The sequence below is a fragment of the Pieris napi genome, chromosome 9 (genome assembly GCF_905475465.1).
Source record: "Pieris napi chromosome 9, ilPieNapi1.2, whole genome shotgun sequence".
Classification (NCBI taxonomy): Eukaryota; Metazoa; Arthropoda; class Insecta; order Lepidoptera; family Pieridae; genus Pieris; species Pieris napi.
The window spans coordinates 8,831,425-8,852,004 of NC_062242.1; the positions used below are offsets into that span (position 1 = coordinate 8,831,425).

At 31.7% G+C, this 20,580-nt stretch overlaps 1 protein-coding gene across 2 annotated transcripts in view; it reads right to left on the bottom strand.

Annotated features, from left to right (window-relative positions):
- Positions 1-2,868: 2,868 nt before the first annotated feature.
- The window catches only part of LOC125052327 (protein amalgam-like), a 108,398-nt gene continuing 90,686 nt past the window's right edge, over positions 2,869-20,580 (bottom strand). Inside the window, exons 3-14 of one of the 2 annotated variants that reach the window (XM_047653095.1) lie at positions 15,191-15,295; positions 14,545-14,655; positions 13,905-14,013; positions 12,490-12,626; positions 11,746-11,861; positions 8,731-8,884; positions 8,363-8,453; positions 7,630-7,768; positions 7,077-7,232; positions 6,012-6,186; positions 5,788-5,820; positions 2,869-5,442 (exon numbers count right to left, since the gene is read on the bottom strand). In XM_047653095.1, coding sequence (XP_047509051.1) covers positions 5,363-5,442; positions 5,788-5,820; positions 6,012-6,186; positions 7,077-7,232; positions 7,630-7,768; positions 8,363-8,453; positions 8,731-8,884; positions 11,746-11,861; positions 12,490-12,626; positions 13,905-14,013; positions 14,545-14,655; positions 15,191-15,295 — 1,406 coding nt within the window. In that variant the 3' untranslated portion in view covers positions 2,869-5,362. The remainder of the gene's footprint in view (positions 5,443-5,787; positions 5,821-6,011; positions 6,187-7,076; positions 7,233-7,629; positions 7,769-8,362; positions 8,454-8,730; positions 8,885-11,745; positions 11,862-12,489; positions 12,627-13,904; positions 14,014-14,544; positions 14,656-15,190; positions 15,296-20,580) is intronic. The other variant, XM_047653096.1, reaches the window with a different exon arrangement.

Consider the following 20,580-nt stretch of genomic DNA (forward strand, 5'->3'; position numbering starts at 1 on the left):
CTTTATAGATTATAGAACAGCTCGCTACTGTGGCTTTATCGCAGCTGGGTAAGTAATGAGAAATACCTTTGGAGTAAAAACCATTTAATTCCCTGCAATATTGTTCACAATTACTGGAAATATAAAAATAACAATTACAAGGTATATTATGTACATCATCATGAATGCGAAGATGGTCATATTTTTAATTTCGCTTAAATCCAATTAATTTACGTTTTAACAAGCATTTGTACATAAAATAAAATAATAAACACATTTTAATTTTGCCAAATATGGCGCTAGAATTTTGTGACAGCTGACGCGTGACCATTTTTAAAGTCAAAAGAGGTTGTCCGTATTTCGTAAATTTCAAATATTAGTAATTAAAGAACAATAATTTATAATTTAACCTAGCTTATAAATACAAAAAAAAGAACAAGAACTAACCTTAAAATATATTATTAAAAGGAGTCCCTTTAGGCAAAGTTCCGAAGATACTGGCAGCGTTCCCCCTTTGAATAGCTAGACTAATTTTTTGTCCGAGGTAGCTGCCAGCTCTTTGGTCTCCTGTGATGTCGACTAACCTTTTTGATATTTCCAAAAGCCTTATAGCGCTAGGACCCCACGGAGCAAGGGTCTCGACACCGAATGGGACAAAATCGTATTCGGAGCCTAGACCCCTGTATTTGCAGGCTTTAGCTTTTTCAGCCGCATCACAAGCCGCACCAGCTCTGTTGTTGGTTCCAAAAAAAATTCGTAAATTTATTGTCATTGATGAAATAAATATTTTGAATAAATAATAAAAATACTAGTGACATCAGTTTTATAAGAAACTTGTTTATAACGTTGTTTTGTTTTAATTTTGTAGATAATATGACAAGTTTTATATTATTTCATCAATCGAAACGTCAAATAATGTAAATATTGTAATACATTGGTTTATTTACAAAACACATCCTGTCGTAACAGGTGACCTTAAATCAACACGAATGCATAGCCAATAAAAACGTACGCACGAAACAAAAAACAAACATAAGAAATTAATTAGGAAAAACAAGCTAAAGAATTACGTAATGAAAAAAATATTACTATAGACATTAATAAATCGTAGAACTTTTGTCAGATCACTCAACGAACAATAATAAGGTTCGTTACCTATGTAGTTTGTTGACTAATGTAATATAGCGAAACATATGTGCCCTTTTCAGAAGGTTAGTCGTAGTTGTGGGCACATGAAGTAACGGCGGACGATGTTGCCTTTTGAGGTAATGTCCTTGCCATGTAACACTTATATTAAGGACATCGCAAGCGCGAGTTCTGGGCATACTCTAAGTTAATTTTAGCCCATAGAACTGGTCGGATTCATCAGTGGGTAACAAGGTACATCCTAAGATAGTTGTGGCTTAAAAAAATTGTTTTGTACCCGCTCCACATTCGCCTTATACTTAGTTTCATAGGGAGCCCAAATCGCGGAATTATGGTCCAAGTAACTTCTCACCAGTGAAATCCAATGATTGTCTCTGTACAACTCAAGTTTTTTCTAGGATTTTCGTCAAGTCTGTCTTCTGTGTTCACGAAAAGTAAAGTTTCACATAAGATTTTTACGTTTATATCCTAAGCAATCATAACCAGCTGCCCACTCAAGTGTTTCCGAACCAATTCGACTTAGGGTCCTTCAAGAGCGTACCAATTTTTAAAACCAAACAATTTTTAGAACCTGCCCGTTGCCCGTTTGCCCCTGCTACAAAAAAAAATTAACAGTCCCTAATAAATTATATTAATTGTGAAAGTTCTCTTATAAGTGGCATTATAATAATAATTTGTAACTATTTTAACTTAAAAGTCATTACGACTCAGTAAACAGACATTTAAATCAAAAACTCAAAATTTGCCCAAAACGACGGTCATTTAAAACCTACATTCCGTTTGGTTTCTTTCAGTTGGTTGAAAACCATAGCACACACATTTTAATATGTAGATTAGAAAATACGCAAGCAATTTGTACATAATAATCCGACAAAAAAGATAAGAATCGATTACAACTTTAATTAAAGGTAAATCAGTTTCAAATGCGCCAAGGTGATAAAAAACAAAACAGGACTGAAAAATGTTCGATGCGATAAGTAAATTCAGTAATCAGTTAGAAAATTCCACCTAAACGGTCTCATTAATATTAATTATACAAGTTTAGTGAAACCAAATGTATAATTAGTACATAAACGATTTGTTTCTTGCAACACTGCTTGATTGATGTTGATGTAATCGTTTCCATTACAGCGCCCCAAACACGCAAATTTTTCATACAAATAGTTTACACAGGTTACCTTTTTTTATCTCCAAAAAATATAATAATAATTTTAATTATCTCCAAAAACAGATAACGCAAGAAAAAAGTTTCGCAAGATTCCTGTTGTGAGAACTGTATTTCAGGAGCCTGTGTAGCGATACCGAGAAATTCAAATTCAAAAATCATTTATTCCTATAGGTAACAAAATGTACACTTTGAACGTCAAAAAATAAATATATATGAAATGATTCTAATTTTACATTTACTGCCTATCTCAAATCAAGGGCGTAGAACGGAAGAGAAGAACTGGCAATAAACTCTCCGGCACTCTTTTTCGAATTAATTACAATCGTTTAAAAAATAAATTAATTTATGAAATAAATTTATAATTTAATGTAATAAAAACTTTTGTTTTAGCATGGGATTCGACTAACGTTATGTATTAATAAGTAATTTTCTTATTAAATATTATGTTTTTGCCAAGATGCCGAACAATGGGTGTAATATAAGTTCTTCAAATGTTTTTTTTATGGTATCTAATTTAAATTATACCTGTAAACAAATCTAGATTACATATTTTGGGGATGAAATAAAACAAGAAATTATGTGTAATTATTTACAAACATTAATGATTTATTAAGACAAAATATCACCTTCTATTTTAATATAGCGAAGGCACAATATAACTTGTACATCAATTATTAAATCAGGGCCGTTTTAATAGATCTCTAATATTACAAAGCACTTGATGTTTACACACGTTCTCAGACCAATAAAAAATCACAAGTTAGTAGGACAAGCCCAATTTTTCGTTGTCGCGATGGAAAATGTATTAACTCATTACGTGATTATTATCTCAATCGAATGGGTCGAGCCTAAAAAATATTTTGTCTTAAAATCAATCGTTTTAATTCCCGATATTTTTTAATATTGTTGCTGCGAAGATTTGTTCGAAACATTTAAAATATTGTATATTGACATAACTTTAACAAGAAATACTCGAAAATGCTGCCTTCAGTTTTATCTCCAATGAAGTACCTAAGTGTTATATTAACATTCCCATAAATGGTAATAATGCCTTTTATAAGAATTTTTTGTTGGTCTGAGCGAGGTTCATGCGCTTTAAACTCTAGTGAAAAAACATAATTTGTGAACATAATAGTTATTAAATTAAACGGTAATAGCTCCTATTTTGGAACTGGATTAGACTTATTATAACGATGTCTTACAAGCAATACTACAAATTATACATAATTTAGCTGGTTAAAAGTATTATACGAATTTATTTAGAAACCAAATATAGTACTGGATTAATAAAGTGGCCATGTTTACACGTTAATCTGTCGTTATTTTTAAACACAGTTTAATATTTTGTTCGGTAAATCGCATATATTATTAATTTATATTCCTTTGAATATTCGGCTCTTCAATATATTTTTGCACAACAAAATTATAAAGATTCAGAAATTAGTGACATGATAATAATACTTATATTTTAGATACTCTATGTCACTTCCCTAAAACTCGGGAAATTATACAAAATATGGCTTTTCTATTGTATTATGAATTTGATTAAAATGCATTACATTAAAAGCATAGACTAGTCATTTACATTATATCTAGTCGTTGAATTATCAAGAATAATGTATTTTAATAAAATGTTGCCAACGTGCCATTACTTAAAAAATAATACGTATAATAAAAGTATATTAATTAAAATTACTGGTTTGTAAACTTTACGCTAAACGTAATATAATAAAATCGCCATATATATCCGATAAAGACGTTTTTATTTAAATAGAAGTTTCCTTAAAATGCTTCTAATTATTAACAGCGTATGGAAAGGTTTTAGCACCTTTGGGAACTAAAGTTTAGGCACACTTTAAGGCTAGTACTGGTATATTCTCATTGTATTATGGCCTTATTTCTCTATGGGCAATTTCTATTTCTAAGATTTATCTATGGGTTCATTACTTCACCAAACTTTAAACTATAGTGAAATTTGGGTAATTGTGCGTTTTATATTGGCACGCATTGCCCATAGAGTTGACATAATAAAACTGTCACTAATAACTATTAACATTAGCCACACTCAGAGTCAACTACTCTGACTTTGAGTACGCCTTACAAATTAGTTACATAGCAAACGGTTATTGAACCGAATAAATATTTATAAGCGTTAATCAAAATAAACTATTTAAACTAGTCGCGATTAACTTAATTACACTTTGGTAATAATTACCTATGATTTTAATAACTATAATTAAAGTGAGACTGTTCATTGTAGGAACAACCGATTCTAAAATTTAACCGTCCGTCAGTTTAACGATCGGTTATTAAAACAATGTTTTATTAGAGCGATGTATAAAATTAAATATTTACAAAAAGTATGAGTAGAACTGCACCTGGAATTTATATCACTAATCACTTTTAAAATTTTAATACGATTAAGTATCTTGGCTTAGATTAAAATTTCATTTGTACTTGTACAATTTTTTATACATTTATGGAATTTATGTGATGGATAAATTATGTGTTACATTCAAAAGCGAACTGATTTCTGACATCATTGGTCAAGGTATAGCCTCATTGTAAAGTTTTCGTATATCTATACGTTTTTTACGTCTAAATATATTGTGTTACAGAAATAAAAAAATGGAAAATTAATGGCTTATTTTTAAACTTTCTTAGATTTGAGTGATTTTCTGTTTCTACGGAAATTTTCTTTAATATAATTTTGATATTTTTAGAATTTTATCAAAATTTAACGAAAATGGTAGCTTTTAGCTGTGGTTTATAAGCTAAAGAATTGCCACTGCTTTATTCTGATTTATAAATATTATAAAAAAACTATAATTATCAGTAAATTATTCAAATGTTTACGCATCAAAGTAAAGGTAAATTACCTACGTCAATCAAACCTGTTATTATTTCTTCCCGTCACGATTAACGCAAAATTGAAAATCAATTTAATCACAGGCTAAACTAATTGCGTAATTAAAGGCCTGTTAAGGGCCGTTTTAATTTACCTTGACTAATGAAGTAAGAAAGCGTGTTAATAATTCTAATAATAAATAATTAAAACTATTAATGGATTTAGAGTCGCACCAACAAGTAGATGAGGGGGAAAAGGATTAACGAGGGTCTGATCGAATGGCCACTTCCAGGTAGGTATACTGTAACAAATTAATATTTATTATAACAAGTTGCTATAATTTAACCAGTATAAAAAGTGTTTAAAGAAAATTGATTTATTTCTAAACTCTAAATTATTTGTAAAAAAATGCTTTGAAAAACTAGATAAGTATCGTAATATTGTGGGAATATTTAAAGCAAACAGCATTTAAGTAATTGTTCAAGTAATTCTTCTCAAAACAAGCTATATTTTTGTTTTGGGTAGAGAGACAAACGTAACAAACTATATACAAAAGACCAAAATTTTTAAAGTAATTTCATCATTCTTAGCTATGAATAAACATTTTTATTCCACTTGAAGTCAGATAAATAAAAGCATTCCTTACCTGATGCCGGTCTGATGTACTGCGCTTGCGCTTCTAAAAATCAAAACAAAAAATCAAAAACTAAAAAAACTATAAAAAGTGTTGGTTACTTAAAAAACTCAAAACAAATATCGTGTTTATAAATCAAAATTAAAACAAAAATCGTGTTTATAAATCAAAATTAAAACAAAAGCGTAATATTGTGCCTTAGAACTCAGAGAATAGAGCACAAATTACCAACTCACCGATATCAACAATGGTGGGGTTGGTGTGTTCGCTCCAACTCTTGTTATTCTTCACTTTGAGTGTGGCCTCGTATTTGCCGGCGTCGATTTCAGCATCCTCTAGAGAGTAGATCATCTCGTACTCGTGATGTCTCCGATCGGGAAGTGGTACACTGAGAGTCCTCCATTCACCTTCCTGCAAAATGTTTTTACTAACGGTTATAACACGGAATATAGTCCATTTAAGTGCGCTAAACTCTTGCACTATACATATTGCGTAAACAATGACTCCCGTATTTCAAAATTAAATGTATTAGCACTCGTTTCTGAACGTTCTCTGAATTCAGAGAACATCTGTTCAGAAACGTTTTGATCCGGTATTTTATTTGCTTGCATCCTAACCTCTCAAGGCAGGCAGGCAATTGATAAACATTTATCTTCTTCTATAAATTAAATTCGTAACTTTTTATATAGTTCTTGGTGTTAAGTCATAAATCAGTCGGCGCTTTCGGCATTTAATATGACATATTGCATTATTATATACTTTGGTCTCACAATGCGTAGGGGCGACGAGAATCTGGAGGAGCTCGTCGTAATTGGCATCAGCGAAGGCAGAAGATTGCGTGGACGTTTACCGACGAGGTGGACTGATTAAGTCAAAGACTCGTCCGCAAAATTATACAACGTTAAACAAGCGCAGGCGCAACCGAAATTGGTAGACAAAAATTATTCTCGCCAGTTCTTACTATACAGCTGCACGATACTTAGACATGAGTTACCGATTTAGAGAGAGAGACATTGTAATATAATGTTTAATATAAGATTTCTTTGGCATTTTAATGCTATATATTTTGTTCTAATTATGTTATTAGATTCTTAAAGTTGCTCTTAAGACGAGACTATTATTAATATTAATTTCAGCTAGTTCAATAAGTTACGAATGTCGTATTGACACGCTTTTGAACCTTTGCGTAGCAGCTTCTGTGGGCTTCTAAAAATAAATTACTTCGAGATAGTTCCACATCTTTTAATAAGGAAACAGACACACACAGGACAGGATAGATAAAACTATTAGTGAGTTCTTACCCCGTTCAAATCCCTCAGTTGTAGTTCAATTTCCTCCAACGGCTGGTGGGAGTGGATAGTCCAAGAAAGTCTTGGTCCATCGTTACTGAAACTTTCGACTACCGGACTCTGTACGAGTTCGATGGACCTGTTGTGCTTGCCGTTCTGATTTTCCGCCTGAAAGGGTGGTACGGAGTTGGTACTTAGGTTAAATTTAATTCCAAATAATCATTTTCTTTTTTAAACTTTTGCTCACTTTTGTAGAGTAAAGTGGAGGTTGGCTAATATCTACATAGTTCTTACTTTAAGTAAGGATTAAGTTATTTCTGTAAGAATGTTAAATGAGTAATTTATGTAATTGGAAAATTACAGTAATATAATATGTGATTTTTAGTTATTAATATATTATTCAACGCAAAACTGTGTTGAGCCGTGAATTAAATTGTTTCAATAAATATATCGAAGATCTTTATCAACCAGTAATTATTATTTATTAATAAAACAAAATTATTACTATAACTAAATATTCCGATATGTTAAAATACACAAATACGGAAAATCTCTTAAGACTTACTTCACAAGTAAAAGTACCGAAGTCTTGATCAGATGTGGGAACGACAGTCAAGTTGGAGTGTTGGGCTTCAGTGCTGATGATGTACTGGCTTGAGGAGTCACTGATTAGCCTGCCGTCTTTGTACCAGCGGATGTGAGAACTGTAATGTATGAGAACATCTTTGCTATAATTAAGGAAAAAGGCGCTTTTGTTTTATTCATTTTCACAAGTAAATTAAGTAATAATTTATAGTAATACAAATCTATATTAAAATTATTACACAATGAAAAGACGAATTGTTAGGAGGTTTTAATTTTAATAAATAATCTATATCTTAAATTGAGTTTATAATTAGACCCTAAGTCAAAAAATATTTTTGTATATCTCTATATTGTGATTGTTTTTGAATTATAAGTACTTTTTACATCTTTCCAACACATCGCTCTGTCTCATTGTTAATAATAAAATAAATAAAGTTAATATGAGATCCTAACTGACTAAAATAAGAGGTTCTGCGTTCTTTTTTAAGCATTACGGATATGTTTCCGGCCTTTAAGAAAATAATAATACTCTTTTATTACACTAATGAAAAAATAGGAAATGTCTCTATTGGCAGCTCCACAAAGAGGTGGTGCGCTTTAGAAAGTGCTATAGATAGAGCAGGCGTCGAAAAGATAAAGGGGGAATTAATATGAATAATTATTATACTTAAATTTTAATTAAAATAAATGTATTATAGAAAAATACTACTTACGCCAGTTCATCATGGATAGAGCACTGCAGCACAGCTTCAACATTGATGTCAGAGTTAATGACAGTTCTGTGTACATGGACTCTAGGTTTGCCTGAAACAAATTAATTATAAAGTTATAGTATACAAAAATATTCTCAGAGACTTTTATCGATATCAAAAACAAAATGTAATAAATGCACCACCGATTTCAGAGGACATTACTCAAATTGAATGAATATAGATAAGATTTTACGCAATTATATCTAAGGAATAGTAACATTGATATGCGTGTAGTACTATAAAGTTATCGCTATAGACTGTAGAGGGATTTAATATAAAATTCAGCAGACATTTCGTCGTAACATATTTTTAATAATAGTTATACTCACGTAAAACATTGACGGTGAGCTCGGCCTGCGCGTGAGCAACATTGTTGAATACATAGCAGTAATATTTCCCTGAGTTTTCGTGCTTCACATCTCGTAGGAGTACACTGTTAGCCGTGAATTCTCCGTCTTTTTCTGATAAACGTTGGTTTTGGTTCTGAAATATTTTTTTAAAGTTTAATATGAAACTATAGAAATATTATGTACGACGTATTTATTATAAACATTTTTATATATATAACATGGGCAAACGGGCAGGAGGCTCATCTGATGTTAATACCGCCCATGGGCATTGGACACATTGCCAGAAGGCTCGCAAGTGCCTTGGCGGCCCTAGGACCCTAAGTCGAATTGGTTTGAAATACTGTTTGCCATATGGGAAAATTATTTTAATTCCATTTAGGAGTATATATAATCCTGTAAATGTTAATTTTAAATATAGAACACATCTCCGAACAACTAAAAATCTAACTTTAAAACCTATTTCTATAGTACACACACTGATATTTTTATAACAGCTAAAAATTTAATAGAAAAGAGATGATTGACAACAAAACATAATAAAATAAAATAAATCAATAGCGCTACAACCTCTTTAGGTCTTGTACTCAGATTTCTGAATCTGTTTCATGATCATTTTTAAATCTTATAGGCAAGTAGGTGATCAGCCTCCAGTGCCTGACACACGCCGTCAACTTTTTGGGTCTAAGACATGTCGAATTCCTTACGATGTTTTCCTTCACCGTTCGAGCAAATGTTGAATGCGTACATAGAAAGAAAGTCCATTGGTGCACTTCCGGGGATCGAACCTACGACCTCAGCCCTGCGATTCTGTAACTCACTTCACGAACTCACACAGCGGTTTTCGCATCGGCGGTCGCTCTCAAATCAGTCGTGAAGCAGTCATTTTATGATTTGGCATTCTGATAAACAATAAAGTACAAGCTCCCACCTTTTCAGAAGCGACCGCCGATGCGAAAACAGCTGTGTGAGTTCGTGAGAGTTTCACGCTGAAGCCACTAGGCCAACTAAATAATTAACACTATAAATGAATCGATTATATTAAAAAAATTATGTTTGTCTAATTCTCTAAGTCATGAATAGTATTGATTAAAAGCAAAGTTTCATTGATACGTAATGTTCATATAAATCAATCAGACAGGCGTTATCTATCCTTGTCAATTTGTTACGTACTTTGATTCAATTGAATCGCGTATACTTTGTATAAACAACTGCTTAATACAATTTATATGAATTGTATTTAAGGTGAGATTATTAATCTCGATAAATTGGTTTTAAATGTTTATAAAGAAATTTTGATTGGCTGTGTTACTGTTTTAGCATTGTTAACAAATATTTATCTGATTATTATGTTTATCCTATAAGTTAGGTTGCGTCGAAGTTTCTCGAAGAAACTTTTCTGACAATCATTGACAACTCACAACTTGTACACAATTAGTTATTTATCTTTGTTTTACAGTGTGCTAAACAATTTAATAATTCTAATGATTCTCGAATTTATTAGATAATTAAACAACTGTTTCGACTGCTTTATTTATGTTCTTATAGTATTAGGATTGCTTTAGATGGGGCTAAAACTTGTCACCCATAATAATTTAATAAAATTTTAATTTATCCCTGCTTATCATATTGTAAAATTTTTGTTGTTTTACTATGCAACTGGGATAGAATTTGCGTTTCCCAACCGCAAAGTTCTCGCAAGTTAAGTGAGGAAAAAATCCCAAAAAAACTATTTCTGGGCTTGATTCTCCGAGAACAATTAACACCAATTTATGAAAGCATAATATTACTATTATTTGCTTCGATTCCCGTACCTAAATGTATTTGTGGCTTAACATTGCATCACAATGAGCGTGGGCGGTTATCGTGCATTCAAGATGTTACTCATTCATTATTGAATCCGCAATTTGCATAAACATTGCATATACTTTATAAGTACCGAAGATTATCGAAGCCTTTTAAAGAAAAGGAATTTTTTCCGCGAAGCGAAGTCAGAATAAAATATGTCTAAATAATTTTTATTCTTGTTACGTATATTTGGCTACAACCACGTCATTCATCGCCGGCATACGTATAGGCATTGCAAGAAATGCGCGAGCAGAGGAATTGGAGAAATTAGCGGAAACAAAGCTTAAAAGCGCTTCATCATACATTTTAAATTCCACAATTTAATTTATTACACAATATTGTACAATAATCGCATCTTGTTGGTATGCTGTCCATGCCCTATAGTTTTTTGTTTCTTTTGAAGTTATACTTCTTTTTGGAGCTTTAGGGAAAATTGATGAGTAAATTTTTACGATGCGCGTGCACACCGTCACAAAAAACCGTCAACCTGAAGTTAGCTATAGTCAACATTTTAGTTTTTTCTATTGTTTGTGTCGTTTTTTCTACAAACGTAGAATAAATTGGATCTTGTTACGCCAAAGAAGTATAACTTTTTACACACGCAACTAAGACCGAAGTGTCACTAACTCTAACTAAGAGTTATTATTATTACAATAAGTTATGTAAAGAAAAATGTGTGTTGCGATGTGTATCGATTCTTAAAAAGTATTTAGTTATTTATTATTGTTACTTTAAAGTGTTTCTCAATACTTAGAAACCGTTGAATGAAAGTTAATTCATTCATATTTGCGTCAACAGTAGGTACGATAAAATCTAGTAATGTATTTTCGTCCCAGCTTCCGCGTTCAACATGTCATATCAAAGATGTTAGTGTCAATGTCTGTTTGTTTGTATTGTACACAAGTATAGCCGGTTTCAATATACGATGTTCGTACCTTCTAATAAGACTATAAGTTTTAAAATATTTTTATAGATTATTTATTTTACATTTAAATATAATTTGTTTGCGCCGACAATTGACAACGAAACACAAAAAAATAAATAAAATTGCATTACGAAACAAAAAGTTTTCCTAAAAAAGTTTGTCTTTCGTGAGTCTATAATTATGATATATACATAGACCTAATTAAATAATAGAAATAGACTTACCCCATCAATACCACCCCAAGACCAGAGGATTTGTGGAGGAGGAGACCCTGAGACCTCACAAGTGAGGAGGAGGTCCTTCCCTTCTCTTACGACGCCGTTGTCTGATGCGTAAAAGCCTGAAGTTGGACAATTTGACATAAGAAAACGATCAAATGTCGATGTATACAAATACTAGTTGTGTTGATTAGCTAGTTCGATTCCTGGTCATAGCACGAATTATTAAAAAAAAAATTGTTTTCCGCCTCGGATGGGTTCTGACTTCTGAGGATACCGACCGAATGGCCTAAATGGTGAAATTTGGTACATAAATTCTATATATTTCTTTATATACATTTTCATTGTACTACATATATGTATAGAAAACACTTTAAGAGATAAACTATTTATAAACATTTCAAGCTTACAAAAAATGCTTTTAAAACTGGAGTTTTTTTCTTTATAGAAGACAGGGTAAACGGACAAGAAGCACCAGATGTTAAGTGATACCCATGGACACGCTCAATACCAGAGGGCTCGTGACTGCGTTGCTGGCCTTTTAAAGAATTTGTAAGCTCTTTTCTTGAAGGCACCTAAGTCGATTTGTTTCAGAAATACTTCAGTGGGCAGCTGGTTTCAAATAAGTTGTGCTAAGTTGTGGAACGACGGACGTCGAAGTACGGTTGGAATTTCGTATTCTGCCTCAACGTCCGATGATGAAACTTTGATTTACAATACGGAATATTTGTGTTTTATAGGTATACTCACGAAGAATTTTAGCTGACTCCAGAATAGCAATGTGGTGTTGAACAGAGGGTGGATTCGCCTGAAGTATCTCACACTTGTAGAAACCGCTGTCCTCAAATTGTATGTCTTTTATGAGGAGGTCAGTGGAGTTCGCCGCACTGTAATTTATCAAAACAATCATTTATTATAAATATATATTTTAATTATTAAAATTTGGTTTGCCTAGAAGAGATCGTTTATTGGAGAGGTTTCCATTGCAAAATTTTAAAATGTGCTTTATTTAGTGTTTTCTTATTATGTATGTATTATGTGGTGTAACACTGAGACATCGAAAAAGAGCAGAAGAGATCAGATCAACGACCAAAGTAGAAGACATTATAAAGAAAATAAGGCAATTGAAATGGCGCTGGACCGGGCACATGACGAGAGATACATAGAACATAATTACAGAATGGCAACCACGCGATGGAAAAAGGAAAAGAGGAAGACCGAGCAAGAGATGGGCAGACGATATAAAGGTAATAGGAGGCACAACTTGGACAAGAAGAGCTAATATCAGAAAAGAATGGAAACAGCTGGAAGAGGTCTACAAGTCACAGGATACGCTGACTACCTAAAACGGGTTAAGTGACGTATTAGATTAAGTTTTATTTATCTATTAGAACTAAGTTTTTTATGTAATTTAAATAATTGTTATTACATTGTACTGGGTGTCAGCAATAAAGGCTTAATAATAATAATAATATTATGTATGGGCAGCGTTTATGTTCGTACGTTCGAACCACGGCTCTGGACCCATCTAAGACTAGTCTTCCAATGTGCGGATTTAACACTTGCTCGTACGGTGAAGGAAAATATCTTGAGGAAATTGGGATGACTTAGACCTAAAGATGTATGACGTGTGACGCAAAAGGCTGATCACCTACTTGTATATTATGGAATAAAAATCACGAAACAGATACCCTGTGAGACAGAGACTTAGAGGTTATTACAACCTGAGTGTTATAAATCAAAGAGCATCGAGATATAAAAAATACACGTAGAGTTGAAAACTTGGTGTTATTCGAGTTGTTTTAAAATAGTTTAAATAAGAAAAAATTAAGAAATAAGATGAAAGTGGAATTCATAAACTAGACTTTATTTTTTGTCGCCTTTCTGTCCTTATCTTTAAAATACTTATAAAGAATGTTCCAGAAACAGTTATTTTGTAGTTGTATTTCTAGTTGTAATTGATTCAAGTTGGAAGCACTACCTTTGAGTATCTAGTTTGACACAACTAAGCTAAGCTTAGTAAGCTTCACAAAGAACATAGACAACTTTTTATCTTTACACAGATAATAAATAATATTAACTTTTATAAATACTCTGTCAGCAACTTGTTTTGTGGGTTACAAGACTAATTATTTACTATGAGTTTAAATTAATTTAATACACACATAAAGAATCTCTTTTGTCCTGAGATAGTTCTTAAATCCTGTTCTGTGGGTTTCATGGTACCGATAAAGAATTTCGAATTATTCCTTGTCCATTGAACAACAACACCATCTGCAATTAAAAAATAATACATTTTACAAATGGAAAAAAAATATTAATATAAAAACTAAGCTGCAGATTAAAATATAAACGAATACTATTAAGATGCATTTTTGAAAGCTTGTAAGTTGTAACGAATAAATAAACAAAATTTAATTAAGCTTATATTTGTTTTCAAAATATTTTAAAACATAAATGTCCAATTCCGGTAGTGAAAAGTAGGAAGACTGAATCTTGAACAATAAAAGTTTATTTTTCTACGTATTTTTAAATAATTCTTAATATTTTGTTGTAACACAAACCAACAACCTTTCCTATGTACTCGTTTAAGTCGACACTATAAATACTAACAATTCAAATTATAAATTCTATCCGCTCGCCGGAACTTCTATTTTGGCGCCAACGGAAACTTCAACAGTGAGATATCGATTATTGCGTAATCATTACGATTGAATAATTAAATTATGATACACTAAAATATATTTGTCACAAGAGATAGGACAAAACTGGACTCAACAACAATACATATATAAGGGGTCTTACCAGCTGGTTCAACTTTGCACTCCAATCTGACAGTTTTTCCAATGATAACACTATAGTTAGTCGCTTGAGTGACAATCACTGCATCTTCCACATCTTCATCGGCATCGTTTCCTGTAAGCGAATATACTTATCTATTAAAAACTGCCTTTACAGAAGATTCCAGTACTACTGACATTGCGATCCTAATCTATCAAAGTATTAAAAATGGACTTCTGTAGAAGAGCAGTACAAGAAAATTTAATAGAAAATGATGGAGGAATCAGTCTAATTGAACTATTTCACCTGAAGTACTCTTTCGTCAAATTGTGCTTCCGCTGTTTTGAAAAGAGATGATGTATTTTAGGTGCAATTAAACTGGTCTATTTTTTATGAATAAATATATATTTTTTAAAATCTGTATTGAGATTTTTGATTTCAATCAGTAAAAAGCATAATTCTAACTAATTTGACTATATTATGATGCGTTATCTGATAAATATTAGTATAAGTTATTATTAATTAGTCCAATAAGTTACATACCAGGGAATACTATACACATTTGTCCATTTATGTTACATGGATTTTAGTGAATTAGTTTAGGATTTTTACGACTTAAAAAGACTTCTATTATAACGGAAAAGACCACACAAGTAGTTGAAATACGTACCTCCATCAGCATCATTTTGCGCTTCATCATCGCTCGCTTCATCAGCCAGTACATCATCATAGTTGATGTCTTCCACCTCACGGCTGTACATGGAGTGGCGCGCTTCTGTAACAAAAAAGAAAACATTTATATATTTATTATTAATTTATGTTATCGTCGTAAGTCCACGGTTTTTTTCTTATTATTCTTGACATTATTATTATTATTACACCCCATAGTCCAAAATAACCGCAGACAAATGCATATCTTCTGGACTCGGTCAGCTTACAAATCATGTACTTATTAATATACTTGTTGCCATGGTTACCATTCCTTTATATGGAAATACGATCTTAACCATGTTTTATTGTAACTATTACAGTTTATTCGATGTGATTCCTTATCAATTACAATCTGCCCAGATGGGATTACGAAATTGCACACTTATTAAATCCGCTCAATTTCTCTTTATACAATTAAATTTATCATTATTATCTGTCATTGTTCACATGTTTACTCAGCAACCGTTTGACTCAATGATAATTTACATAAAACATTATCTCCGTAAATAGTAGTCGTATAATGGATAGCTTGCTTTGGACAAATACCGATGTTTGGTGCAAGTTAAAACAATAAATATAAAAACTTATTGGCTTTATGCTTAAGCGAATATAGCGTGTTTAAATGTCTGTATTGTTTTTCTTTTAGCGTTTACTTAGAAAATGCACCTATCTATATCCTCTCTCGTCCATTTCACACGTCTTGTTTTAAAAACTGACAGTAGGTATATAAAAAATTTGCACATACTATTTATTGACGTTTATAATGTATTATATTGTTTTAATATAATCCTGGTTGTACATGAGCGGTATATATGTATATACACATAGACAACCGTTATAGATGAAAAAAGGGAGACGCTGAAGAAATATCCAGATTTTTATCATTTGACAGCGTTGAAACAGTGTCGTATGACTGGGGGTAAATGTTTATATATTTTCACTCGAATTGTGATGATAGTTCGCTGACATAATCGCTATATCTTATGAATGAAACCGTACGGAAAGCTATATAGTGATAGACTTTAAGTCGCTACTCTATTCAATGTAAGCTTTCCTTTTATGGACGTTAACTAGACAGACATACAACCTTTGACTTACCCGTAGAGAAACTTCAAACAGCCAACACTTTATTAATTAAAATTCAAACAGTTGTGTCTTTGTTGTTTATTTAATATGTATTAGATATATAAATAGAAATTTAAGTTTACTTTCATCTTCATATATATGTTCTTTAATTACTTCACAGATAAACTAAACAACACAACTAAAATAAATAGAAATGTTTTTTTTATAATTAGTACCAACATAAGAAAATGTATAGGTACTATTATAAATAAATTCTTTTGAATAAACTGCCAGTGCATAAACTAACAGAATAATTATATTTGCCGTGTTGCCAACCGTCATTAATAAACGACGACTTAATGGATTAAAATTCTATTAACGCCTTATATACCAGTATAGTATTAGTAAATTTCAAAGCATAAAAGTCTACAATACACGCCCATCCGAGGTAACACTCACAGTTTATTAGTTTATCTTTGTAACGAAAGCTCAGCTCTAACTAACAAGGTTGTAATGGATGTGGGAAACAGAGATGTTTGCTTTTATTATTACCACTTTTAAATCTTAAGTAGCTGGCCGAAAATGGTTAATTTTTTTATATTTCTACTAGCTGACCCGGCAAACGTCGTTTTGCCATGTATATTATTTCTGGAAACATTTTTTTGTTCAATTAAAATAACTATCTACTTTAATAAAAAATAGGGGTTGTTTGGAGAGGGTTGAAAATTAGGGGTTGTATGTATTTTTGTATGCTGCACAAAAAAATCTTAACAAAAAAAATTGTCGAAAAAATTAAAACAATTTTTTTTGGAGTGGACACCCCTTATCACTTAGGGGTTTGAAAGATAGATAGTAGCCGATTCTCAGACCTATTGAAAATTAGATAAAAATCGGTCAAGCCGTTTCGGAGGAGTATGGTAGCTAACATTGTGACACGAGAATTTTTTATATAAGACTAGCTGACCTGGCAAACGTCATTTTACCATGTATATCATTTATAATAAAAAAGGGGTTGATCGTAGAGGGAAACTAGGGGTTGTATTTTTTAATGCTGTACCTATCATAAAAAAATATCTAAAATTTAAAAAAAAAATTTGGGGTGGACTACCCTTAACATTTAGGGGATGAAAAATAGATGCTGTCCGATTCTCAGACATACCCAATATGCACACAAAATTTCATGAGAATCGGTCAAGCCGTTTCGGAGGAGTTTAACTACAAACACCGCGACACGAGAATTTTATATATTAGATAAGGTTTTTGATGCTCTTTATACACACGTTTAGTAAGAAAGCTGAGTATCAGGCAAACACTAAAGCGTTTAAAGGCTGAGGTTTGGGTAAATAAGGTATTTTTAAATCTGGCGGTTAAAAAAAATAATTAAACATTTTTATGAAGATTTTTTAGGTTATACGAATAATTTCTTGAGGCTTTGAAATATAGAGTAACAATAAAGTTTTGAAAGCTTTTTTTCCAACAACAATTAAAGTGTATTAGTGATTTTATAAGCGACGTCTGTCGTCATTTTGTCTGTATGTATATTTATGAGTGAATGCTCTACTCTCTAGTGTGAATACTAATTAGATGATATTATGGGGAACGAGGAAAGACTGCGTGTCAGTTTGTTGAACGTGTTTGGAATTGGTATGTAATGGCTGAGCTGTAACTGATGCTATACGAAAAAAATCATAGCATTAATTCTACTGACGCCTTAATAAAAAAATTATATCCAAATAGTATACTGATATTAATATTAGTTATTATTTATTTTATATTTTGGTTGCTTGTTTATTTCCATTGGTTTGCGTATGGTCTAATATAATAGATGGGTATGTGTGTGTAACATTTGTGACGTCATATTTTCTTGTATAATTTTATGCAAACACGTTGTTTTAGAACTTATAAATAAATGAAATACATATTTTTTATCACGAACAGTTAAATTGAAAGAATTAACCTATGTACCGATAAATAAGCGCACATAGATAAATAACAGATAAAACTATTATAATGACTAATAGATTGATCATACATAATGAATATTTATTAGAAAAATATCTATATTATGACTCAGTTTTCTGTGGTAATTTAAAGAACATTTATTACTTGGAAAGGTACAATACACTTGTTAAAAATCAACGATGAATATTAATTTTTATTTTGTAATGGCCATTCTTTGATGGAAGTTAGAAATAATGAGCTATAAACTATTATAAATTGTTTTTTTTTAGAACACAGAACAAAAAGTGCCTGATGTTAGTACTACCGTCCAAGTCCACAATACTAGATGGCGAGTGCGTTGCCGTCTTTGTCTCTCTTGTCTTTTTGTTATAAAAACCGGTATTTTACCCAGTTTATTTTAAATTACTATTAAAAAGACATATTTTCTATAGTTACGCTATATATTATCATCGCTTTCACTGGAATCAAGTGTTAGTCTTAACTGATGTCTCTTCAAAGGATTTCGGTGTCGGCTTAGCACTAACCGTGTTTATTAATAAGGAATACATTCCTATCATACATAGATCATGTGTTATTTCATACTTTTAGCCGGCGTAAGCATTTATGTAGGACAACAAGTTTTATTATATTTTTGGTATTTATTAATTCATTAAATTTGTTTTAATTATTAGTGTGATGGCCACGCTGAATTGTTATACCTGCACGAATAGGAATTATACTGTTAACTACATTATATGTTTTTTTTAAATAATTATTGACACCAATATATAATCAACAGTTACCTACATAATAAACGGCTAAAATATAAGTCTTTCCTGCAACTTTTATTTTGTTCCATTGGTGTAGAGACTCTTAACCGAGGGGTTCAAGGTGCTAGGCTAAGACGCTAATTAAAGATTTACGTAAGTGCCTGGTAGATAATACCGGTGATCCCAGAGCTGTTGCTTTCCTCGCTCAACGAATAAATATCGCAGTACAGCGAGGAAATGCTGCCAGCGTTAAAGGTACACTAAACTATCTAATTTGTTATAGTTTTCTTTATTTTTAATTAATATTATTTTTGCTACGTAGGTTAAGAATATCGTAATTACTCTTTACGAATATCATGTCATTTGTAATATTTATTGATCCAAAGAAACATGTGTGAGTAAAATTAAATTATTTGCAGCGCAAATGCGTCAAAACATAACAAGCAATTACGAATGGTCATTACGTAGTAGGAAGTGGCGAGCGAATACAGGGCAAATCTATTAACTATAATTAAACAAACGTCTCTATCCTTATATTGGTACTAGGTCATTTAGGATTAACCCTCAACTTTTAGATTAATAAAAATACTGCAGACTAAAAACTATACGAAACAATTTTGTTGTCTCTGCTAATACTGGAGTTTTGTATGAAGTAGACTTGCAACGAATAGTATATTCGGCAGTATACCGAATTCCGAATATTCGGCGAGGCCTCTGACCGAATAGCCGAATATTAGGCAAAAGTATTCTTTTTTTTTTGACTTGTTTAATACAGAAAATGATTAAATAATGTACCTGTTTTATATACCTTCCACGCACCAGCAAATGTTATTTGTATAGATTTTGTTGTGCGCAACTGCGTATTGAATTGACGACTTTAGGAACGAGAATCGTGTGTTCACACCACTATTTTGCTATACTTTCCAGACTAGAAACATATTATAACATTTGACTAGAAACATATTATATATTTGTGAAAGGAAAATTTTATATTTTTCAACTCCAAATCTCAACTAATCTGATACTTACAAATACAGTTTACACACACAAGCATAGGAATTGTCAAAAGCATGGTTACAATGGGGGTCAAAAATGCTGGGCGTGTTGGAATGCGGGAAAGGGTTATTTTTCTAGAAGATTTATGGTTTGGTCAAACAATGATTTATTTTATAAGCTGATTGACTTCCTGACCTTTTGCCTGAATCATTTCTGACCTTCACATACGTACAAAAAGCATTGTAACAGGTGTCTTGTTTCCTAACATTAATGTTGTTTCTAACAGAACATGCGTTCATGACCCGAATGAGTATTACTTAAATCTGTGTGTTTGTTTAACCCACGCCTTAACTTTGAAATACTTCAAACATTTTCGTTAGGCATAAAACATTTTGGTTGCTTTATTATGTCTACCTAATGTATCTTACATATGTCAATCTAGGAGATCAGGCACACCTCATTTGAATTCTTTGCATAACAGAATAAATATTACTTATCCATAGCTTAATATATTCGGTAATGGGCTGATTAACAAAAAACGTTACGCAACAACAATTGCTAGTAAACACTAATTGGA